At 35.9% G+C, this 26,444-nt stretch overlaps 1 protein-coding gene across 3 annotated transcripts; it reads right to left on the bottom strand.

The window, feature by feature from the left end:
* Nucleotides 1-357: 357 nt before the first annotated feature.
* LOC129454586 (interferon-induced very large GTPase 1-like) lies at nucleotides 358-14,051 on the bottom strand. Of its 3 annotated transcripts, XM_073858232.1 has the most exons (8): nucleotides 12,886-13,266; nucleotides 12,186-12,252; nucleotides 9,646-9,753; nucleotides 9,474-9,538; nucleotides 9,200-9,314; nucleotides 8,479-9,099; nucleotides 7,680-7,747; nucleotides 358-6,284 (listed from the first exon to the last, which is right to left on the bottom strand). In XM_073858232.1, the coding sequence occupies exons 1-8, from the start codon at nucleotides 12,901-12,903 to the stop codon at nucleotides 1,527-1,529; spliced, it is 5,820 nt and encodes a 1,939-aa protein (XP_073714333.1). In that variant the 5' UTR covers nucleotides 12,904-13,266; the 3' UTR covers nucleotides 358-1,526. The 3 variants fall into 3 exon arrangements, with proteins under 3 accessions (XP_073714333.1, XP_073714334.1, XP_073714335.1); XM_073858233.1 differs by lacking the exons at nucleotides 12,186-12,252; nucleotides 12,886-13,266 and adding an exon at nucleotides 13,899-14,051; XM_073858234.1 differs by lacking the exon at nucleotides 12,186-12,252 and having other exon boundaries at nucleotides 12,886-13,265.
* Nucleotides 14,052-26,444: the final 12,393 nt, after the last annotated feature.

The following is a 26,444-nucleotide window of genomic DNA, read 5'->3' as shown; positions in this document are numbered from 1 at the left end:
ACGCAGCAACAGTGGCGCAGTGATAGCCTACTTATGTAATGCGGTCTGAACCGTCGGGTAACTGTGGTATTTTATCACGGCTTAGAACGCGTTTGAACCAATCAGAATGAACAACCAGAACTGCCTGTTTTATAAGACATCTTTTACAAGGGGGCATAATGCGATACTCGTCACAATGTATGTAGCCCGTCATGTGTGTGGCTCATCATTTCAAAATATCATGTAAACATATGTGCTTCACGCACATGTCTGCTGCAGATGCTTCGAAGGGGTTTATGATAAAAGAGATGCTCGCGTTTGCCAGATACTCACTTAATCTCATGAGTAATCAGAGTTTACTGTTTAGTGATTGTCTTGCAAATATTTTGAGCGTCTCTTTTATCATAAAGTCTTTCGACGTGCAGCAGGCTCGTATTTTGACAAGAGGCATGATGCACATAGTTCACATGACACAACAAACACATATTTTGAAATGACCAGCAACACACACAGCACTCCGAACACATATTTAAAATTTGCGCCCCTCGGAAGAGAAGTCCTTGGTTGCCACTGGTCTTTTCTGCCTTTCTGGGCCTTGACAATTAGTTGCATTGCTGTTTATGGGGGCTTGAAGCTCTCAGATTTCATCAAAAATATCTTTATTTGTGTTATAAAGATAAATGAAAGTCTTGTGAAATGACATGAGGGTGAGTCATTCTGGGTAAGTCAGTCTTGTTGTGCATGTATGACCATTCATTGGTGTATATGTAAGGACGGACTGACTTACATATTACGTGACTACTTACAAAATTGAATAATAACATGGAGTTAAATTAGGAATTAGATTATTATGTTAGTTAAAATTATTTTATTATATCAGAAGAAAGAACAACAACAATCAATGCTTGGGTTTACTGCCCACAAGGTCAGTATGGAAAATTTTACCAGCCTACAAATTGGTCGGATCAACAATATTTTTAGCTATTATAACACATATGTATAAATCAAAAAGGTTTCAAAATATTCTAATAGCAATAACTGATGTCAGTTGCTTTCATAACAGCTATATGTAAATTAAATCCATTTAACATCACAAAAACTTAATCACATCAATATTTTTGTGTAATTAACTGTTCTCTTGTAGCTTTCCAGGTTGCCAGTTTTTATTCTGTCTCTTCGTGTAATCTCAGACTGATTAAATGATAGTGAGATCAAATCTACGTGTGATATGAAATGTATTGGTACATTTCCTAATATTACACTAAAGCTAAATATATGAATGAACTTCTAATATGCATCTATTACCCCTTCAGCCATTAGTTTTTATGAGTATAGTAAAAAATAACTCCAGTGTAGAGTTCACTGTTGTTCTGCATCACCTACATCCTAATATGTGCTTTTTTATGCAATTTTGATTCTTTGTATTTCAGCACTTTTTAGGTTTGAAAATGTGCATACATATAGATTTAAGAGCTATAGCAAAGCTATTGTATGACACAGACTTGGAATACAGTGGATGAGTTTGTTTAGATATTTCATCTCTTTCATTAGATGTATTTATCCAAACTCTCAATAGCATTCTGTTTTGTGTATTGTTTCCATTCTAATGAAATCTCATCCCAGTTGTGGAACTTTATTCCGTAGTAATTTTCTAACTGTTCCCTAAAATTGCACACAAACCACTTCCAGTATGGCAGCTCGGACAGATCAGGGGTGATGCTCCACTTTGCATAAACACCTCCTGCACTTCTGTATTCTTTGCATGGAATCCACTGACCTGTATAAAATGATTTCGTAGTAATCACTAAAGTTGTGCAAAAGTCTGCACTTAGAGTATCTGTAAAATCATAACAGCACCCATTAAGTCCATCCACCCGATGAAAAGGAACGCTGTGATCTTCATCATGGTTTTCTATGGAGTTGGTGCAGACAGCTGCACAGAAAGGGCACTGAACCCAACAGCACTGACAGAGGTGATCAATCAAAATCTCACATGGTCTGTCCTTATTTTCCAGAATTGCTGCGAATGTTTCTGTACTGCAGTTTTTTTTTATGTCAGATATTACTGAAGGAAGTTCTTTTTGTATCACATCTTCAAGGATGTTGAAATCATCAATACCATCAAGACTCACTCCAGTGAGGTCCTTCACAGAGAATATAAGCACATCTGAGAGCGGCTCTGTGAAATGCTTTAACCACTCGTGTATATCTCCAGCGATTTCAGTTGCTTTATGAGCTGCTTTCTCAACGTTCCTCTGCAGGAGATCAATGTTCTCCTTTATATTAGGCATTACATTGCTACTGAACTTAGCATCAATGTACTTATTGACTTCTTCTTTGATAAAACTCTTAAAGTGTTCTTTTGGATCAATAATGTACTCAATGTATTTGTCAAAATCCTCATTTTCTGCCAGCATCTTTAGGATATGTTTTTCTAATTTAGATCTGTTTCCATTCAGTGACTCACAGTTTGTTTTCATTTCATTAGCCAAATCTCTGGCAGTCCTTTTGTAGACACTTTTCATAATGGGCTCTTTAAGTTTCTGACAGATGATCTCCCCAAAAATGGCAGCTGATGTCGCACCTTGACAGTATTTTTGGAAAATACTGTAGTACTCTTCTCTCTTCCTTTCAAAATAGAAAACAGGATCATTTGATTCCCTGAACATTTTATGCTGCTCAGTGAATGTCTTGTTTTGTCTCTCGAAAATGGACTGTAGTAAATCCATGTAAAAATCTTTAGTGAACACATATTTCACACGTTCTTCCTCATTTATTATTCTTGCCTTGATGTAATCTGCAAGTTCTTGAATGTAGCTTTTGTTGTAGCCCATTTTGGGAATGTTATATGACATGATCTTTTTTTCCGTCTCATCAGCAATGTCATTGACTAAGGTTCTTATTTGTGTTTCATCCTTTTTAAACAGAGTAAAACCCAACTTCTCTTTAGCTGAATTGAAGACATTCACAACAGGTCCTGCAAGCCCACTAGATTTCTTTAACTGTACATATTTTGAATAACTCTGCATATTGAAAATATTTTTGTGTTCGCTTCCCTGCTTCCAGGATTCAACAGGGGTACTTTTATAGATGTCAGTGTGGATTTGTTTCATGTCACTTATTATGTCGATGTCTTTGATTGAAGGAGTGGTTGAGGTAATCTTCTTGAGACACTTTTTCCAAAAAGAATCAAACTCTTGTTTCAGTATTGTCTCATCTTTTGCTTTGTCTCTGAGTTTTATCGCAAGCTCTTTGCTCTTTTCAAAGAGAGTGTTTTCATGATGTATCTTGTGATCATCAATCTTTTTCTTCAGGTCTCGCTGCTGAAGAATCTCATTCAACTTCCTCTTTGTTTCTTTCACAATGCTTTCCTCAAGCTCTTTGATTTTTATTACAAATGATGCATGCCACTGTATAAGGATATCTCTATCTTTGTCTTTCTCAAAGAATTCTGACATTGATTGTTTTACTTCTTCACTTTTCTCTATTAGTTGTTCTCGAAGATCAGCTTCTACAATCTCATGTATTGCTTCATTTTCTATTCTGTTTTGCAGTTTGCTTTCTATTTCCAGCATGGCACTGCGAAGACTCCATGACCACTTGCTGTATTTTGTCTCCAGTTTTCTATATGCAGCAATTTCCAAAGAGTTTCTGAAGCTGAACACAAACCGTTCATTCAGCAAAGCCTCCCAAAGATCTTTAATACGCTCTTTAATGCGTGACAGCATTATTCCATTTGATTTTGAAAGATTACAAACAAAATTTTTCTTGAGTTCCTTGATGTTTTCGCAGTATGCAGGGTTTGGTGGTGCCATGGGTGGACTGCCCTCCCAGAGCTGTGCAAAATATTTCACATCCTTCTGTATGTCAAAAGTGATGACATCCCTAAAGTACTCAACATCACAGACTTCCTCTTTAGCAGCAAGTTTTGTCATCATATCCAGTGTCTCTTGTAGTCGTCTCCTTCCTTCCATGTTTTTCTCTCCAGCTGTATTGTCTGAAACGTTCTGATGCACAAACATGCAGCTAGGATTCAGTTTGACCTGTTTCATCCTCATGAAGGCCTGAACAACAATCTGAAGAATATCCTGCATCTCAGATGGATTTTCTCCTAAGATATTAATCAAGGTCAGATTTCCAAGACCAACAACAAATGTGGCCATTACATTGTCATGATGTCTTGTGGACATTCCAGACAGTTCTGGAGCACGAAGTCCCTCGGTATCAACGACCAGAATGTAGTCAAATTCAAGCTCTCCTTTCATCTCATCTGACACTTTGACCAGCTGCATGAATGCTCCTCGAGTGCACCGGCCAGCGCTGACAGCAAACTGCAAACCAAACATGGCATTCAGCATGGTGGATTTCCCAGAACTTTGAATCCCTAAAACTGACAGCACAAAGACTCTCTGGTCTCCCAGTTTATTGATGAGTTCATCTAGAACAGCAGTAACCCAGGTCAGAGGAACATGAGCAGCATCTCCATCCATCAGCTCCAGTGGAAATCCAGAGGCCATCATCTCTGCTGCAAGACTCGGGAGAGTAGAGAAGCCACACTCCATACCTTCTTTTTCTTTTTTCACTGCTGAACATGATTCATAGATCTGACCGATCTCTCTCAGGATGTGCTCCAAACCAAAGGTTGCAGCTTGAAGATCTTTTGCTATCGTATCAAGTTCAGTTTCTTCATTATTCACTGTTGTTGACGTCAGTTGCCCAGCTTTGTTATTGATATCTTTCCGTTTTAAGACTTCTGACCACTTTTTATCATACTTGTAACGTAGATCTGAAAGTTCACCTGAGGTATATTCATCTAGGAGGATTGGGAGCCATTTAAGAAAAAACACCTTTTCATCTGGAGGTTTTGAAATCATTTCTCTGATAAACAAGTTCACAAATTGACTTATACCACGTGCATGCTGTTCTTCACGTATTCTCTGCAAGTCAGCTTGTTTTCTGATTACGTCTTCACTTATCACATTTCCTCCATGAAGTTCTTTCTTCTTCTGACACCAATTATGCCACATTGTTCCCTGACAGGGCAGTAGTGATTCTTTGATTTTTGTCAGATTTTCACCCTCCAGTAATCTCATGAGCTTCTTTGCTGCTGATTTTCCTTTCCTGCAGTTTTGATTTTCATCCTCGTCTACTCTATCTATTAGTTTGGACACATTTTCGAGTTTGAAAACAGAAGTTGATTTTGAGAGACAATCCTTTATAGCTTGTACGAGTTCTTCTGACACGTCTGCCTGATTTCTGTTTTTTAACCCAATCGTGTAAATCCCTGTTTTGATTTTTCTTACAGTAGATTCATCCTCAGCAAATAGGCAAATGAGTGGCTTTCTGTACAGGTCCTGGATCTTTGATGCGCCTTTGACATTCCTGTCAAGCTTTGGTAAAAGAACAACATTCACTGAAGCCATTTCAGTCATGACATCCAGCTGTTTTGCATTGTCTTCTGCATCACCATGGAGGTTACAGAACGCAACACAGTCGGTAAATGTATCTGTGTCTTTCCCAGAAGGGCAGTACCAGGCGATCTCCACCACTCCGTCCATCAGAAGTTTGGTTTTGCTGCTTCCTGGAGAGTTTCTATGGAAGAACGTGTTGTGTTTTTCATTGATCAAACTGTTTATCAGCTGAGACTTGGATGACGACAAAGTGTCAAACCTGAAGAAAGACACCATTGGAGTTTCTGCCTTGTATATTGGCTGGATTTTTCTGATGATCTCATTGTTTGTATTTTTCATCTTCAGGGTCTTGTTGATTTGTCTAAATGTCCAGAGAGGAAACTGTATCTGTTTTGTGAATGGATCAGGCACAAGCAGAGGAAGAGCATACTGACACTGTGACAGTTTAGTGACCATCAGCTGCTTCAGGAAACTATCAGCACAATGAAATACAGCCATCTGAACATCCATTGGGTAAATGGCACATTTGTTGCTTAAACTTTCTGTAGATAAAAACATTTTTTCAAAAATATCTACATTACTCTTATCTTCACATGAATCATTGTCGTCTTGTTGTCTCTCGTGCTCTTTACTGGTCTCTATAATTTTAATATTTCTTGCTCTGTAGTTCATCATCAGTAATTTTTGTGTGAAGGTCTGAACCAGCTCCTCCTCAGTACAAGACTCATGTGATTGTAGTGAATGTGCAGATAGTTGAAGAACATCTGCAGCTCTCAATTTACAGTCGTGCCCATTACCAAGATGAAGTCTATGAAAGAGATTTTCAATTTCTTCTCTCACTTCATTTTCTTGGTTCTGATTCAATCCTGCACCGTCTGTTGAACACTTCTCAATCTGAGAAATAGACACAATTATAGGCATTTTATAACATCCATTAAGATTTACTGAAATACAATAGAAGAAAATGTCTGTCTTGTACTGCCTTAAAGGAAAACCATGAGAGATACCTCTCTTTTCTCAATGCGTGCACTTAATTGTGTACAGCATGCCGTGAATATGTTAACATTAACATTTAGCCTAGCCTCATTAATTCCGTAGGATCTACACAGGGATAAATTTAAAAAATTGGCACTTTTTATTTTGTACTACCATACTTACTCGTGTAATTACTCATGTAACAGTCTTTAAATAGAGAAAACATGGAAGTGTTTGGTGGCTTCTAAATTCATCACTGTTTGGATCCTAAGGAGTGAATGGGGCTAGGCTAAATGGACGCACTGGACAACAATTAAGTGCACAAATTGAGAAAAGAGAGATATGTTTTAATTCGTCTAAGTTGAGGAAAGAACACAGTAAAATATTGAAAAACGATGGTGTTTTCCTTTGTTATTTTCTTTGTTATAGATTTGGTGTTAATTCAACTTAAAGGACACGTTCTGTATTTTAGATTGTTTATGATGAAATAGAACAGTTTTGACTGAAATTTGGACATATGATGCTGGCCCGAGAATTTTCGGTTTCTGCTGTATCACCCACTACCTCTACAATGTGTGTATAGGTGCACAGGAGCGATCCTTCCTAAAATGCATTAAACTTTCATTTACAAAGACATGAAACTCACCGAGTGGTCAGGGGTGTTCACTGATATGCTCACACAAAAATCGCTGCAAAAGATGCTTTCCAACAGGTGTTTTAGCATTGGTTGTATACTTGTGGACCTATTTTTCCAAACGCCTCACATCCGTACATTCTCCGTTGAGAGCTTCATTAATAGACACTACAGCCCAGTTGGTGGCGATAATTCACCTTTGCCAATTGCAACCGTACATCATAGCTCATCTAATACAAGTCAATGGAGTTGGACAAAAACTACGATAAAACCTGTTGGAAAGCATCTTTTGCAGCGATTTTTGTGTGAGCATATCAGTGAACACCCCTGACCACTCGGTAAGTTTCTATTTCATTATAAACAATCTGAAAACAGGGCTTTACGTGTTAAATACCGAACTTGTCCTTTAAACAACTTGTGTAAAAATGTTAAGTTAACTAATATTTTTAAGTTGAATTAACTAAAAGCTTTAAAGCAGCAGAAACACTGACATTTTGAAGTTGAAACAACAAATCGTTTATAGAAATATAAAAATTTGATAAAAGGATGAAGAATTTTATATAAGAAAAAAATATTTGCAGTACGTATGCAAATTTTGCATTCAAATGAAAGTCAAACGAAGTATGTCGAAAAGATTTTATTGTAGCTTCCCACCTTTATCCATATACTTTAAGACTTACCTCATTAACTTTTTCTGTCTTAGTATGGACTACACCAGAACATCCCTCTTCAAAAGTTGTGGAGTGACCTTAAAAGAGACGTTATCATTAAAAAAAGAAAATTTTGTTCATTACATTTTAATCTCTCTAAAAAATATAGTTACTCTTTCAAAAAGAGTGAGATAATAACTGGAAAAAACATAAAATAGTTTTGTTGACTATATGTAAACATGTTATGTGAAATATTCATCAAAATAACAATGAACAAAAAATGCTATTTTTATTACACTTTTTATTTTTGTAAATTATAAACATCTTGCATATGTAAACGTGTATATCAGATATGAGGAGTACATTCAATATACCAGTGTATTTAATTACACTCTTAAATGCTGGGTTATTTTCAAACCAGCATTGGATCAAAAAGGGACAAACAAGCCGTTGTTTTCAATTATGGTAACCCATTAAATGTTTGTATTCGACCCAACAATAAGTTAAAACAACCCTGCATATTGGATTAAAATAATCCAGTATAGGTTCAATTATAATCCAACGAGCTGGGTTAACCCATTTTTGACCCAACACTGGGTTGAAAATAACCCTGCATTTTAAGACTGTAGTGATGCATGCACAATTAAAATTAATGGCTGCTGTTAGTGATCAGTTTGTTTTTGATTGTGAGTTATCACTTGCAGCAGTAAAAACACTCTTAACAGTATATTTTGTGAATTATGAATTAAAATGTTAGCATACAATCAAGGGGGAATAAACATGTGAAAACTAGACAAGCATCATCATGAAATCAAATCTGTATACTTACTTTTTGGAAAATCGCTGTTTTTCTGGCCTTCTCTCTTTCTTAACTCGGTGTTGTACAACTCACTGGTGTAGCCTTGCCGGTTATTGTCAAGAAACAGATCCTTAATCCCTTTCATCAGTTGTCTCATTTCTGATTGGTTGTTCATGAATTTGTTGCAGATATAATATCTCCTTCCACATTTCTCATACAGATGCTCCAGAACAGTGTTGTTCTTGTTCTGTAGATCATCAATTATAGAATCGCTCTCTTCTTGTTGCTCATAGGTGAAGAGAATTATCACAAACTGAGCAACTCGGTCACCAAATACTTCCTGGAGCCATTCAATGCCCATCTTATCATCAGCATCTGTGCCCAGTCGGACAACAAAAATGAAGCCGTGGATTTCAATTTCATTTACTAGTTGACCAATATAATGATCCACAGTGTCACGGGGACATTCAGTCTCATGTAAGCCAATCATGTTAATCACTGACATGTGATGTTCTGATATCTTCACCTGTACAGGATCAATCTTGGATATTTCTGCATTTTCAAAATAAAGTTCTTGTCCAAGAAGCATATTATCATGCCCATACTGGACTGCCTCAGAATTTCCAAAGAGTACAATGGTCAGATTGTGCTCTAGAATAAAACAAATGTAAAGCTCAATAATATAGCACATGTCTGGTCAACAGATGGCTTTTGTCATCATGTACTGTACTGTATGGTTCTGTTTCCTTACCCATGTTGATAAGAGCAGAATCAGATGAATCTGATTGTCCAGATGTTTCACTCTTTCCTGCATGAACAACGTCAAGTTTGGAGTTGCTCCTCTTATCTAAAAGTTCTTCTGCAGACTTGAAGAGAAATTTTTATATAAAAATATAGTCATTCAGAAATAATGAAATAAGATAAACCCCTGTTTTGTTTGCTCATTATTTAGTCTTTTACTATTCATTCATCCTGCTACCTGTAATGTATTTTGCATTCTCTGTCTTTATATACTGTATATTTACCTTGTAATCTTCTTCTCTTTGTTTTGGGCTGCTGTTGTAGTCTGGTGGATCCACAGAGCTGCTGACTTGATTGTAATGGAAAGGATAGACAAGATTACAGTTAGACAACATTATTGGACAATTGGAGTGTTTGGTAGATTTACTAAAATCGATATAATAATGCTAGACATACGTGGTTGATTTGAAGGTTCGTCAATATTATTCTCAGTTTCATTTTGTTTCTTTTTGTTGCCACTGGCAGCTGATTCATCTGTCGTTGGAGAACAGTCCATGCTTTCACCTGGAAAAGTAGATTGGTCTCATTTAAATCCAAATATAAGAGTGATTAGCATTAACTAACTGCTAGTTGGTCAGACTTTTAAGTTCTAACTTCACTGCTATATTTACAGCCATAGATCTTCATCCAAAAAGAGTGACCCTTAAACATAAAGACAGTGTTTTTTGTAAAATAGCAACTGATTGCTTGTAAGTTAGAAACAAATTATAAAATGAGTATCAACAACAATTGCAGCCAAATGTTTTCTGTAGTTTTTGCTTCACAGCACTCATTGAAAGTTGTAGGCTTTCAAGAACATTTCAGGTCCTGCTTTTGCATTTCAGCAGGGTTTTGGTATGGATTTTTTTACTGCACTGTCTTCACATTTTTACAGCACAGTAAATATACTTATTAGTGTCCAATAATTGTACACATGCAGGCTACTCAAGTTGCTTTTCATCTTAAATGCAAAGTGTTTTCAGATTGTACACGATTTCACGTAAAAACATGAAATATTCAATATATATATATATATATATATATATATATATATATATATATATATATATATTAGGGGTGTCACAATTAATCGATTGTGCGATGCATTGCGATGCGGGGGTGGACGATTCTGCATCGATGCAGTAATAACCCATAATCGATTATAGCCTGCTGACGTCATTCGTCGCGTACAGGTATGTGGCGGTAGAAAAATGGCGAAGGGTTGTGAGACACGAGTGATAAAAAATGCACTTAAAGTACTTAAGTACTTAAAAACTGTAATTGACAGTTTTATGCACTTTTAGTTTTTCCTAACGTTTAGTTTTAAATGCTGCTGTTGTCTGCTGTTTACAGAACAAGTTTGTCTTGTTTCCTATTAAGCAGTATACTTTAGTATACTTCTTGAAGAAAACAAAATAAAAAGGAGTTTACATACTGTATCTGCTTTCTTACATTCATCAATATAAATGTAGCAATGTGCAGTAATAAAAAAAGGATGCAATGCATCGTGATGCATCGTAACATCGAATTGAATCGAATCGTTAACTTAATAATCGGAATCGAATCGAATCGAGGAACCAGTGAAGATTCACACCTCTAATATATATATATATATATATATATATATATATATATACAATGGTCTCTGTTAGTCCTTTCAGTCTTTTGAAACCTTTGGAATATATTTCTAAATATACACTGTAAAAAAATGCAGCATGAAGATAAAACAACTTTTGTTTTTTGTTCTGTCAATTCAACCTACTATTTTTAGTGGATATAAGCTTTGACCTGTGATAAGTTGACATGACAAGTTGAAATTATTTAACTTAAATTGTTATAGAGATGAAAGATGAAAATTTTGTTCGCATGAACATCAAATAAATAACATTGACATTAAAGGCGGGGTCCATGATCTCTGAAAGTCTTGATATTTAAAATCACCTAAAAACAAACACGCCCATACCCCAATAGGGACAGAGCGCAGCGCGTCATAACCTGAAAACCACGCCCACTGAAGGGAAAACAATCCAACCGCCTCCATTGACGGTGCGTTCCATTCGACAGGGTCCCTACGGAGTGTTCACTGCTCCCTACTCCCTGAGCACGGTATATCAGTTGAAGTGGACTTCACGGATAATAACCGCTCATTTGGAACGGCCTTCAAACGTCATCAAAGAAAGTCAACGAAGGGGTCGCGCAGAATGGTTTAACATAAATATATATAGGACTTCATTCATATTTTAATTTTTATTTACTATCACTATCATTTAAAATATGTACACTATACAATAACAAAAAACAGTGAGTACTACGTAATGAAAAACGTATGTTTATTATACACTTCAATTGACTATTGCTGCTATTACTTGACAAACAGAATTGAAGCCCTGCTAACTGTCATGCAAATATGAAAGTAAACTTTTATTTGGTTAACTATGTGTATTTATGTTTTTTTAAACGATTGTCATATAATTGCATAGCGGTCTCACCGTTCTGATTGGTGATCACGTGATGCGCGCAATGACAGTTGGGTGATTATCGCTCTCCACTTCCTGTGAAGTGATGTATCGATGTTCCCTGATTACCTATGCCGTGCGCAGTGCCCTTCGAACTGAACATGTTCGCTCCCTTCGGATTGGAATCTCATTTAAGATAGCGGAATACCCTGTGAAGTCCACTTCGCAGTCCACTTACGGTCGAATGGAACGCACCTTTTGAATTGCGAGAGGCCGCCTCCCAGTGGCGGAGCTAGACTTTTAAAACAGGGGTGGCAAGGTATTATTTTGGGGGGTCAAGATACAAAGTGTTCAATTACACTAAAAATAAATTATTTTCCACAAAATGTATATAGATTAAATTAAAGTTGTTTATTTTCCAAAATGTACACAATTATATATGTATTAAGTATACAGCAAAAATAGAACAACTGGGTCTGGGATCTTGGCCCTGATCTGCACCTGACATGACTTTTGCTTCTTTAGAACAAAGTTGGTAATATCGCTTTTTCTCTTCATTCTGCTGTGCCTATACAAAGGAAAACTTGGTTACACAAGTTATGTACAATTTGCTTGTTATTATTAACCATAAGTACACCGTAACTAATAATACAAATACTAAAGTAATACATTACGTCAAAATCTGAGTATACTGAGGTCTAGCGTATTTGACAACACATGGAAAATTGCTTAAAGACGTCTAGACATGTTATGTTTAGGGAGGGAACGATTTTTAACAAACTTTAATGTAATTATGTAAATAGACTTCTGTCCCTCACATTAAGCTATGGAATGGCTTCAGATGACTTTGTGAAATTATAATCCAACCCTCTCAGACCCAAGTTACCCAAACTGACGTGAAAAAAAAGCGTGAGGCGCCGAAAAGCGCGCTGTTTACATCCCCCACGGTTGTTTTATTAAGTTCAATATGCTGCATTACAAGTGCCAATATGAATTAAGCCTACCTAATGTCTGTGAATGTTGCTGCATTTGCTAACGACATGTTTTTTATTGTTTTAAGCATCTTCACGCAGGCGTGACAGTATTCAGTTTCACAAGACTAATGCTCATTGAAAGCAGAATGGGCTACAGTGCAACGTCTCCTTACTTCCCGTTAAAACAGTACTTCGTTTAATTTTATAACCAATAAAAGCTGACATACCACCAAAACGCTCTTCATCGATCCTGTGTGTGTGCTGTTGCGTTATGTTTTGGAGCACGAAGGAGCTGCATGTCAGCTTAACCAACAGGCTTGTTCGACTTCATGCGGCGCCGTATTACGTCAAAGTACCGCGAGAGCAATTCGCGAGATCATACGGAGGAGTTTGCTTTTAAATCGCTCTCGCGGAACTTTGACGTCATCCGGCTGTTGGTTGCGGTGCCGCATGAAGTCGAACAAGCCTAATGAAAAGTGTAGCAGCAACCATAGGCAGCAACAGCACACTGCACGTGTGGCATTTGCCACCCCAATTAGCCCTCTGGCTCCGCCACTGCCGCCTCCTTGTCATTTCTGGCTTACAACAAAACACTGAATAATGCCTAAAAGCTGCTGTGTGACAATATGTACAGCTAACAAGCCAAAAAAAACCAGAAATAAGTTTTTATAAGCTGTGGAGCCAAAAAAAAAAAAAACGAGCGTTTAAAGACACAAAAGTGGAAACAGGAATTTTTCATAGTACAAATCAGCAAGTCATCTGTGCCGTGCATAAATGCGCTCAATGGAATCGCGGAAGAGACAGAGTAAAAGGAGCTTTAAACTCATAAGATAAGATAATTTATGGAAAATTAATTGAAAATATGAATCTGTCTAAAGAAATATTAAGTAAACATGCGTTAATATTATTAATTCAGTCAGTGAAGCACAAACACATGGGAGCAGACCTGAATGAATGTGTTTACAGTATCTCACGTTATTGCTTCAATTGGTTGATACTGGAAAAGAGTTTTTGAGCCATGACACTGACTGAACGGTAATTTAAAAATGACGCAGTAATATTAACCGTTGAACATTTTTATCACGGTTAACCATAGCGTCAAACCGGCAATCGTTACATCTCTAATTTTTAGGTTAAAGTAACATAAAAATATAATTGATTTAACAAAAATTTATTTTTACAGTGTACATATCAACGCATAAAAAATAATAAATAAAAAAAACAAGCAAAAATGTCAAACCTGAGTGTAGAAGTCTTTCACAGCATCACCGTTTCTTGTTTATATCAATCAGCAAATAAATGATATCGGTTGATCTTTTAAATGCGCATAAAGGGGCGTGTGTGTATTCCTGATATTCTGCTATATCAGCCAGTCTCACAGGATCTGTAGGGAGATTCCTTCCCTCTTGTTCCAGAAAACCACGTGACTTTTAAGAAACTGCAGTGGTGTTTATAAAATCATTTTATACAGCCTTTATTCATAAAAGAAACCGTTTAATTAGAGATGGAGGTGTTAATACGTTTGTTTAAGGAATTTAAGCCTACAAATGCAAGTTTACTAGCAGGGACATTACTAGAAATCTACAAACTAAACAAAATGCTTTTTACAAAAAATGTCAAGTTTGCATTTAAAAATCCATATATTTAAGACAGATTGTTCAAAAAACAAGTTTTAATATCCAATAGGCTAGCAATTTAGTTTCTCAGACCAAACTTGCTTTTAATGATGGTTATATTTTACAAAAAAAAAAAAAAACACACACACACACACAGTAGGTGAAGCAGTGAACTATAGTAGTCCTGAAGTGCTTTTTAATTTCATACAGTACTTGGAAAGTTTGACTTAAAACCGGGGGCTTGTGTTTTAATGAAATACTTTATATACTTTATGTAGCTGTTAGTACTAATTGAGTAAATTGTATGACATGGGTGTATGTGTTATCAACATGAGGGGATGACCATGCAGCCTAAATATGAATAATTTTAGACATTGTTGTTGTTTTGTACTTTGACCAAATATGGCGTGAACAAATGTATTTGCATGCTTTCTTTATTTGCTTGATGCTTCTGGCATAATTAGTTTAATTTTAATTTTTTTCTCACTGCAGATGAACATCATTTATAATTCTGACTATTATAAATAGTGCTCCGTGTTGCCTCATAACCTAATGCTAATTACTTTATTCACAATTATACTGTATAACTTGCCATGCCAGGTAATAGAAATCTTGAGGTCCCTGCTGATGTACTCCATTTATCTTTTTGGGGCCCTAATCTGATTATATTGTGGGCATAAATTTTGTGCTAAACTCCTGTTTTTCTACAAGAACACCAGTTTCCTAATAATCTAGTAGAAATCATTTATAAAAACAAGTCAGAAGTAACCATTTTTGCACCTCTAGTATTACATTTTTACATCCATGGTGTTAAAATGATACAATATGACACATTTTTTTTTACTTTTATTTTATTTCCTATTATCAAGTGCAGTCATACAGTATGTCACAAATTCACATTTTGATGGTACAATATTGATGGTACAGTAAAGCATCAAGGTCAGGTCTACAAATAGAATAGTCATCCATATGTCTTCCATCCAAAAATATATGTGAGGGGAAAAATCCTTAACTCTGCAATACCACATATGCATTTGGTAGATAAATACAGAATTTGTTACAATACAAATGATTATTGGTAAATAAATGATAAATAAGTCAAATAAAAAAATTAAAATATAGTCTACATAATAATCATATCAAATGAAAATGTTGGGCAATGGAAGACCATTTATTTAGGAATACCTCTGCTTTCAGTTGTAATAATGCCGTTGTATGCTCCATGTTGTAAACATTTTGGATTCTTTCACTCCATTGTGCAACCGTTGGAGGGTGTGGCTTCAGCCAGGAGGCTGTATTACCTTATTCGCTATTAAAAGAAGGATTCTCAACAAATATGTTTGGTTGTTCTCTTCAAGGTCAGCTGGCAGTATCCCTTGCACAAAATATGATGGTTCCAAAGGTAAATCTATACAAAGACATTTTTTTTATTTCTTTTTGTACTTTTTGCCAATATTCTGATATTTTGGGGCAAACCCAAAATATATGGGTGTGATCTCCCACCAAGCCACAACCCCTCCAACAGTTATCCGAATTGTTGATCCATTTGGATGTTACGAATGGAGTTCTAAAATATCTCATTTTAAATTTTCCATCAAAATTCTTTCCATTTTGGACTACTGGTTATGACACATGTTTAGATTAGGTTTTAATGTGAGATCTCTGTGCAAACCTGTATTTAAAAAAAAAACATTATATCAATCTTAAAACGTCTCCATTGTTGACTTTAAATCTGTCTTTAACTTTCTGTCCTTCAGAGATTGAGATCTGGGTTATGCCCATACTGTCAAAACAGTACTTTGTTATCTCACTGTGACTGGGAAACAGTGACACCTAGTGACGGCACTAGACTATTTCCCTGTGTCCACTTATATGTACACAGTTAGCAGCAATAGTAAGCTCTGTTTTGGCTATTGTTTGGAGGTTTGTAGACAAATTTCTCTGCTTAGTCTTAGTGATGCAGCTGCCTGTATCTGTTGAATATCAGGACTAATTGAAGGGGTCTGCAGTGCGCTTCGATCTCTGCTAAAGACAAACTTGATATTCTGATCATTTTGATTTCGACTCTCAAACAACTCTAATTTTATTGTATTCTTAACTGTAGGGATATATGCTTAACCAAGGGTTTCGGACACAACACTTTCAGTTGTAGTCATTAGCCATCATTTTCAGAATTCCATAACGAACAAAAAAAACCCAGTATGTGGTCAGATTTGGGACTGAAAACAATCTGAAGGATCGTCTCCAATACAACTGTGTACAGTAACTTAATGCTTTTCATCATAATTACAAAACCGAAAATATCTGTATTTAAAACTTTTCCTTGAAGTCAACAGGAAATAAAGAATCTTGACGTCAGCTGCACATTACAGTAAAAGCCTCAGCAGATGGCGCTAGATATGCAAGTGATCCTCAAATACACCTGCTATATTATAGTAAATTCATAAAGATATCACAACTGCAAAAATATCTAAATTTCTTCAAAAAGCTAAAAGATATTTGGACAAATAACAATAGCATCAAAATTGCACAGCATAATAATGTGCAAACTGCAAACACAAATGTGATACACGTTACATTTTGACATGACACTGATGTGATGGGTGACTTCTATGGTGTTTGAGTTTCATAAAAACAGATTCAGCTCAATGAAATTTTTAACAACCGTCTTACAGTGCCAGTTATGGAGGTTTCTCCATTGATAACATTTATAAACAAACCCAGTACTACAACTCCCAAGAGACAATGCACAACGTTATCCTTCAAATCCTTGTAAAATTAAGATTTCATGCTAATAATCTGTCAATCATTCTGTCAATCTTAAAAAAAATTATCTTTGGTGCAGATGCACTTGAAAGAACCTATTTTACTGAACCTTATAAACTGGAACAGCTTCATAAACAAGTTTGTTTTGACCCAAACCCTTACTTCTTGTTCGCATCTGTGGCTGTCATACATGGGCCAATCCAAAAGGGCTGCTGTGTACCGCAAAGACTCTTTGACATTTTGTAAGACACGGTTTCCCACTGACTGCTTCATGAGATCACAAACAAAAATATGTGGTTGTTTAAGCTTGATGACATGAATAATGACAACAGGCCAGACAAGAAGACATTAACAGTCTTCATTATCAAACACTCAGAGAGAATTAGTTAGTCACTTAATAAGGATTATGAAAAAATAGTCCCTGTGAGAATCAAGAGATTATAGTTGGTTAAAACTTAAAAAGATAATTGGCAGTGCATAGAGAATTGTGCCATTCACACATTCTTGCATCTGCTTGTGTAGATTTTAATTATTTTTCTTTGTAAGCATTTACATTTATTCAATTCACACTTTAATCCAAAGCACATTAAATCTTTAAATTTTTTCATTTTGTGTTTTCCAAGAGTATGTGTTTTGTTTAATCTTGTCACTTTCAATTCAGAATATATAAGCCTTACATTGCTTTCATTTTTTCTTATTAGTCTCTGGGTGTCAAAGTTTATCTACAGTTCATCGTATTTCTTCTGGACATGGCCGACATACTTCACAAAGATTACAAGCTTGCTTAACTAGGCGTAAGGCTTTTTATAATGGGTTGTTATAAATGCTGTCTGCGTTCCAGAACATTCTGCACTTAAAAAGATACCACAAGCTCTATCAGCTCCTTTTCCTACACAGTTTCCTTCTGTTTGACAAGTCCACATGATTTTTCCTGCCTTGGAGACAATTGCTGAAATATCTTTACTGCATAAGATGGCTGGGCAAGTATGTGAGGTCAAACTCCATACATTAAATGCACACTTCCCTAAACATCTGCACACGCACAGACACATAGGTTAGCTAACCAAATGAAATTATATTGTTTCTATATAATGTGTTTTACAATAGACTATCCCTACCCCTAATAGAAAACCTTTTGTATTAAAAAAAAATATTATATTTATGAATCATTTAATGGAAGTATGTTTTAGTTTAACATCATGTGACCAATTCTGCCTTTATATAATACTGTTATAATACAGTATAACATTGCACACATTGTACACACCTTAGCAATACAAATATACACACTCTTAAAATTGATGTGTTAAAATTTTACACAAAATATGTGTAAAAGGATTCCAACACATTTTTGTGTTAGAACTGACACATAATGTGTAAATATTATGCTTAACTGCTTACACAATGAATGTGTAAAACACGTTTACCAGTACACCATAAAATAAAATGCATAATTATTGTAATTTAATGATGATTTATATTTAAACGAAGTAACAAAATAAAATATATCTACTGTTAACCAAAATATATCTACTGTTAACCACTACTACCACATAACAGCCAGCGGGGATTTTCATAAGGACTTGCCGAGATCAAGCTGCGTTGGGCGGGGTACATTAGCGCTGAGTGGTGGTTGTCTGGATCAGAACTCCGAAAGAGTCGGAGCAGATTTTTTAATAAACGCTATCTTTATAAACCGACCGCACATTTGATCTTTTTATACATACATTCTCGCCTAAATAGCTTTTGAATATAAATTTTGTGACACAATAAGAGTAATATTTCAAACATTATCCAGGCGTTCTCTTCCATTGGTGGCTGTTGTAAGTTCACACGAGTCAGCTGATGACGTTTCACTTGGACAGACAACCACGCATTGTTGTATATTTTTTGCGTGTGTTATTATTATTTTATTATTATGAAATTCGTGAACATTATTATTGAGCCTTGGCAGTCTATTTAGTATTTGTTTTATTGAGGAGAAAAAAAAACAGACAAGAACGCATATTGTGTTGCGCCTGCGCTGTGACGTTCTTTTTTCAACCGCATTTCCAGTCGAGAGGTCAAGAATGCTCCTGTCTGCATCAGGTAAGAATTTAAATAAAAAATTACCGTTATAATATGATATCTATTTTTCATTTAGTGTAATAAACTTTAGCATTAATTGTGCAGGAGCCTGTTCATTTAAACTTTATTGTGGTAACGTTAAATGCTCGCTCGTTTTGCAAAGTTACGTTTGGAGATTCATGTTAACAGTCATTGTTTAATGAAAGGCACATTGGACTACGGGTTAGTATGTGTGACACTTGCAGCACTTTAACGTTAATCTTTAACACCGTGTCCTAAATAGACGTGACACGCGGTAACGGGTTTCTTTTCAGTTTATGTCCTGACGTTAATAGGACGGGATATTATAAATTATGCCTTTCGATTATCGCGACGCCTCGTCGCGTTTGGTTAAGCACATGGTGGAACAGTATGCACGTCACTGTACCTACTGTACACCTGTGAGCGGCATGACGAGACAAAAGACGGTAAAACACATTATTATTCGGTGATGCTGTAACATACTGGATGCACCACCACATTTTATAATAATGTTTTTTATTTTCGTGTCCGCGCCCTCGCGTTTAACATAACGTAGTGGTCTAAATGTAAGGAGTCAAACTTTACGAACCTTTCACTGCTTGCAGTAAGGCTGAAGTGCTAGGTAGTGAATAACATGGGTGTAGTCTTGTGCTACTAGATGTAAATCACAATTTTTGTGTCAATGTTTGTTTGTAATCTTTTTCAGCTATCCATCTGAAAAAGAAAAGCTGGCACTCGCAAAGGAGATTGTGTTGTTGGATTATGGTCTCATTTGGTCAAAATGAGGGACGTGTACTGTAAGGATGCTTTGTTTTACATACTTCATTAATGTGTATGAAATTACTTACTTGACAATGTGTATAAAAACTGTACTACTACTTGACTCTAACTTAGTGCTATTTTTGCATTGATCATGATAGGAGCATTTTTCTTTATTTTTTCTTTTTTTTTTTTTTGATGGGCCATCACACAGTGGATTTATAAAAATGAGACTACAGAACATCAGACGGAAGCTTCAATGGAATTGACGTGAGAGGACATCATCAATGAAGAATGCCATTGACCAAACCTTCAGTCATCAACGGAGATGGATACAGGTAATGACAAAATCACCAACTGTTGGTGAAATCTTTAAGGAATATCCCCAATGTCTGGACATGCCAGTCTTTGTAATATACTTAACTGCAGATAACTTTACACAAAGTGTTTCATCATTTCAATATTAATATTTCTTATTAAATTTACTGAAGGTGGACATCAAGTTTTCCAGACTTACCGACAGGAAAGAAGACATGTTTATCAGGAAATGGGAGGTGACAATTATTGAGAAACTCAGGGAAATAGCATCTTTAGAGAAGAAAATGGACATCAGACATTCATTGAAGAAAGCTGACAGTCAACAAAATGGTATGATTTCCTGTCTCTGTTCCAAATTTTTTATTTGGAAAATGACATTTAATGTAAGATATAAAAGTAATCCTTTTTAAATAATTTTTTCTCATAATTTATATTTTGCATGTGACCTGCATGTTTACCACACCCAGATCTTCTGCTGTGTGAATTCTGCTGTCTCAGACCTGTGGGACTTGGTGGCGGTAAGCTTTGTGACTAAAAACGTTATATAAAATAAGTAATTTTCATGCAACAACATTTTCTAATGATGTATATTGTTTGATTTCTGTAGGCTGGTACCAGCGTGACCTCTTTGCTTACTAAATGTTGAAAAGGTGTCTAAAATCAGCTCAGCCACAGTTGGTTTCCAGCGGTTCTTCAGGACATAGAGGCCACTACGTAATTGTCGCAATGAATGATTCTCTTGCCTTTCCACTTGATGTTTACAATCTGACCTGTGCGGTAGAAAGACTTTTCAAATTTACTAGCTAAGTAACCTTAAGTATCCCTGCCAACTGTCTTCAGTTTTTTTTTGTATGAATATGATCTACCCTTGTCCCAGTCCTCTTGCAAACGATCCAAGCCAATGGAGTTTCAAAATGGACTGAAAATTGCAGTCTGTTTTAACCAATGCATGCACTGTGTGGCGGTTTCCCGGACAGGGATTAGACTAGTCCTAGACTAAAACATTTTTAAGAGCTGTCCAAACTGAAAACAACTTGCACTGACATATCTTAAAATACATCAGTGCCCTTTGTTTAGCCTCAAAATGCACACAGGTAATGTTTTTAGTAAGGCATGTTTGTTAAAACCAGATATATTTCCTAATTAATCTAAGGCCTAGTCCTGGATTAAGATAATCCCTGTCCGGGAAACCACCCCTAAATATTTTGTGATGGAAATTTCTTTGAATACACTTTCAAGTTCATTTGAAGTATTTTTCTTAATATAAAATAACGTGTTAATGTTTCAGGACAAGGTAAGAATTTTTGATAACTTGCTTGTTGAAAATGATTTCAGACATTGTTTCAACATGTTTAACACATGTGCTTTTAAATTCAATGAATTATTTTATAAATGGTGTTTTTTATGTATGAATGTAATGTATGTTTGAAGTGATTATACTTGCACTTATATTTATTTAAATTAGCATACATCTTGCAACATACAGTACTAGCATATTTTCATGCTAGCATTAATTGTCAAATATTTATTATTTTACAAATAAATCGTTTGTGAACAATATTTAATAGTTGTCTGCTTGATTTCATTATTTAAAGTTTACAAATCGTATGTTTTTTTTCTCTTTTATATTAAAACTAAACAATTACTGGGTAACACACAGTTGTGTTAAGTTAATAGAAAGTTACACATTAATGTGTTTACTGAAGCAACACATTTTTTGTGTTGCATTTTATAACACATATTCTGTGTTAAATTTAACTCAACATGTGTTGTCCCTGCGCACACTCAGAACATGTGTAAAAAATAACACATGTTGTGTTGTTTTTAACACATTTGTTTTAAGAGTGCAGTTTTTGTCATGCCAACAAAGCACACTTGAATTAAATTGGCTGCAAGGCTCAGTAACACTGTCATGTGTGTTGCTTGCGTTTTCAAAAATGTGTTTGTTGCGTCATGTAAACCATGTGCATCATGTTTTTTGTCAAAATAAGTGCCTGCTGCACATGCCTCAAAACCGTTTATGATAAAAGAGACGTTCACGTTCACAAAATACAAGACACGCCCTTAACAGTAAACTCTGATTACGCATGAGATTATGAGAGTATCTGGCAAACGCGAGCGTCTCTTTCATCATAAACCCTTTAGACGCATCTGCAGCAGGCACTTATTTTGACAAGACATGTGATGCACACAAGATCTCTCGATGCGCAGAACACATTTTGGAAAAAGGAACCACACACATGATGAGCTACATACATGTTGTGACGAACTTCGCATCGAGCGCCCTCGATAAAAGAAGTCACCAGCCTCCATTGTCTGTACCTTTAAAATGCAAATGAGCTACAGCTCCTCACTTCCTTACAAACAGACAGTGAGCGCTTTCAGTTAAAAGGGATATTTCACAAGACGTTTTTAGTCGAGTACATATGTAAAGTTTTTTGCTCAAAATACCATATAAATAATTAATTATAGCATGTTTAAATTGACACTTTGTAGCAGTGAGCAAAATGCCGTTTTTGGGTGTGTCCCTTAAAATGCAAATGAGCTGATCTCTGCAACTAAATGGCAGTGACGTGGTTGGATAGTGCAGATTAAGGGAGGTATTATCCCCTACTGACATCACAAGGGGAGCCAAATTTCAATGACCTATTTTTCACATGCTTGCAGAGAATGGTTAACCAATGGGTTAATTCAATGGGGACCCAATTATAGCACTTAAACATGGAAAAAGTCAGATTATTATAATATTTCCCCTTTAAAATAGATCTGATTAATACAGTCTGAGACAATAGCATCTAGTGTCTAGTAGTTCTAGTGGAATGGATTTGACTGGTGATGAACAGGCATATGCGCTAAATATGCGCTAGAAAAGTGGGTGGGTACAATATTATTGGTCTTAAATGTAGGTAGGTCTTGTCCTACCCACATATAAAGGTTCTGATGTCAATGTGCACGGATGCCTCGTTCACGCAGTTCACGTTTGCATTGTGAGACACAGCATCTATTAACATATATATCTATGGTCCGAGGTGGTAGGAAAGAGTGGGGGTGAGGACTATTTCCCATATTCATATGTATGGGTAGAGCTGTGCAGTTGAGAAGAGGCAGGGACTAATTCGCATATGCATAGATCCTCGTATACTAAATGAGGCAAGGGTGTAGAGGAGCTGTTTTAAAGCATGAGGAAATTACTGTTTTCAAAGATGAGTTTTAACTGATAAAATACTTGACTACAGGGAGAGGGTTCACTTTGGATTTGATATCTTCCTAGAATGCAGATTTGTGTTTCCAGGGTGATGAGTGTGCTCACTTTGCACTCACTCACTTTCTCCCTGATCTCGAAATTCTGTACATCGCCTTGTGGAACTGAGCAACCCAGGGCACTCTAAAGGTAGAAAATGCTGTCAGCATTTTTATAAAGCATGGAAAAAGTGTGGAAAAGAGCAATCTGTTCACAGGTTATTTGACTGAAGATGCGTGCTCAAAGAGGTGCTGCCATGAGCAAATATGTGGTCTCTGCTAAGAGGATGGATTGCACCATTAAACAAAGCTGAAACTTAAGATTCTGAGAGGGAGAGAGAGATACAGATCACCGGACTGAAATAGATTGAAATGGCCATCGCTAAAACAATATCAATCACATCTTTATTTGATATAGTGCATTGGGAAAAGAAACATGATCAGATCACATTTTGGCTGCCTACATGCTGCTGTATAAACTTATGAAAAAAAAAGACTTCTGACATTGTTGTCACATTTCTGGAGTTTGTGGAGCGGTAGACCTGTGTGACTTTTGAGACCATGTGTGTGGCTTCTGTATGAGCTCCTAGGATTTGAGGAAGTGTTTTATGTCATCTGATCATGATACATGTGACTTACACAGAGCTGGTTACTTCTGCAAAAACACATTTAATCAACACACACATCTCTGCTACAAATCAACACTTAAAGTTTGATTGTGGGACCTACTGTTATCGTACAATTACCCCATAGGTGGAGTTAATTGTACAGAGGGTTTGTTGTAACACCTGCTAGAAATTTTTGTTTAAACACAAATAATTAAATACAATTCTGTCTATATACTAAAGGTGGATATTGTTTATAATAGATGGATATCCACACATTCATCCATTCATGATCCTTCATATAACCATCTTGTATTATGCATCAATGCATATAAATAGATTTTTTGAAAGGGCCGCACAATTAAGAAAAAAAATCATAATTGTCAGTTATTTCCCCTGATATTGTATTAACCGTTATCATTTTAATGAATAGTCAGTGGCAGCCAGTGACTTTTCAAGGGCGTTCGATGCAGCTCATCATGTGTGTGGTTTGTGATTTCAAGATATGTGTTCTGTGCATCGAGAGGTCCTGTGTGCGTCACATGTTTTGTAAAAATAAGTGCCTGCTGCAGACGCGTCTAAAGGGTTTATGATAAAAGAGACGCTCGCGTTTGCAAGATACTTTTACTTTTGCCAGAGTTTACTGTTAAGGGAGTGTCTTGCGTGACGTCTCTTTTTTCATAAACGGTTTTAATGCGTGTGCAGCAGGCACTTATTTTGACAAAACACGTGATGCACATGGTTCACATGGGGCAACAAACACATATTTTGATGAAAATACGAGCAACACACATGACCCTCCGAACGCATATTTTGAATTTGCGCCCCACGGATGAGCAGACGCGAGCCGCCGCTGGGAATAGTATTTGCATTGTTTTTATTTCATTATCATTGTATACCTGAGGCATGATTGTAACACTGTGTTACAACTAACTCCACTGTGTTAAAATGTTTTCAATCCCAGCTATCAGTTACTAAGACTTAAAATGGTGTTATGTTTTTTGTGTAACAAGACAGTGATTAAAATAATATAAGGTTGGATTTGGTAACTTACACACCCAACTCAGACATAAAAAAAACATAGAATGAAGAAATTTACTTTCATGCCTTCAAAACACTCTTTGTTCAATATTTTAACCAAAAGACATTAAAACTTTTTACTAATTCACAGAAGACCAAATGAATAAATATGTAAAGTAGTCGTGTAACAATTAACCTCGCTTTAGTTTGTGCCACGCTCACCCCATGCCAAACTTTTTTATTATAGTCTCTTTATAACGTAACCATAATAACTGATGTATGATGAATAACAGTAAATACAGTCCTATGTACTGGGGGGTCCCTGCTCTTCCTCTCTATCCATTAAGGGGTCCCTAGCCTAAAAAGGTTAAAGACCACTGCCATAGGGAATACAAATACAGTATATGAAGTAGGTCAGACTCACAGCTTTTGTAAACAGAGTCTAGCACTTTAAAAGAGTTTAAAGTGAAAAAACAAGAAAGCGGAAATCTTAATAAAATCAGTTGATCAGACTTGCTTAATTTCTTTCTTAACAGCCAGCAGACTGAGAAATCCATGCAGAGACCGAGACATTTGGAGCACGGTCTGCATTTGTGATGAGATTAGTAACTTCAATTAGCATTTAATAAATGGACTATTGTTACTTCAGCAGCAGCATGAAAATACACAGCATCCCGAGCATTTGTGGATCCGTGTGTGAAACACTTTAGTTATGGAAATAACATAATGAAATCACTAGTTTTAGCATGTACCATATAATATGTTGAAGGTGGAAAGCTGGTTTGTAGTTATAAAGAACTCACACCATTTTTAAAAATATAGCCATGATCCATGATTTCTGTTAGTCATCAGCAGGTGGTATTAGAGAGACAATGTTACTCTATAGAGAATATCTCAAAGTACAGTGATAAATGAGTCATAGTGTTTGTTTTTAAAGCCACAAAAGTATAGTTTTGATTAAATGGGGGCCAAGCAATGAATATTAAGTATAAAGACTCATTAAAATTAGTTTTAAATGTCAATTTAAATTCGATAAAAATAATTTAATGAAGTGCATTGATCAAAAACAATATCTTAAAATAATACTATATTACTGGTACATATTACTGGTACAAAGTACATTTTTGATTTAATGGGGCCAAGCAATAAATATTAAGTATAAAGACTCATTAAAATTAGTTTTAAATGTCAATTTAAATTCGATAAAAATAATTTAATGAAGTGCATTGATCAAAAACAATATCTTAAAATAATACTATATTACTGGTAATATAAAGAAAAGGTAAAAAAGTAAGAAAGTTCAAATCTCTCTCTCTCTCTCTCTCTCTCTCTCTCTCTCTCTCTCTCTCTCTCTCTCTCTCACTCGCCGGTGGC

Source organism: Misgurnus anguillicaudatus, chromosome 20 (assembly GCF_027580225.2).
Source record: "Misgurnus anguillicaudatus chromosome 20, ASM2758022v2, whole genome shotgun sequence".
NCBI lineage: Eukaryota > Metazoa > Chordata > Actinopteri > Cypriniformes > Cobitidae > Misgurnus > Misgurnus anguillicaudatus.
This window is presented reverse-complemented; position numbering and strand designations above follow the sequence as displayed.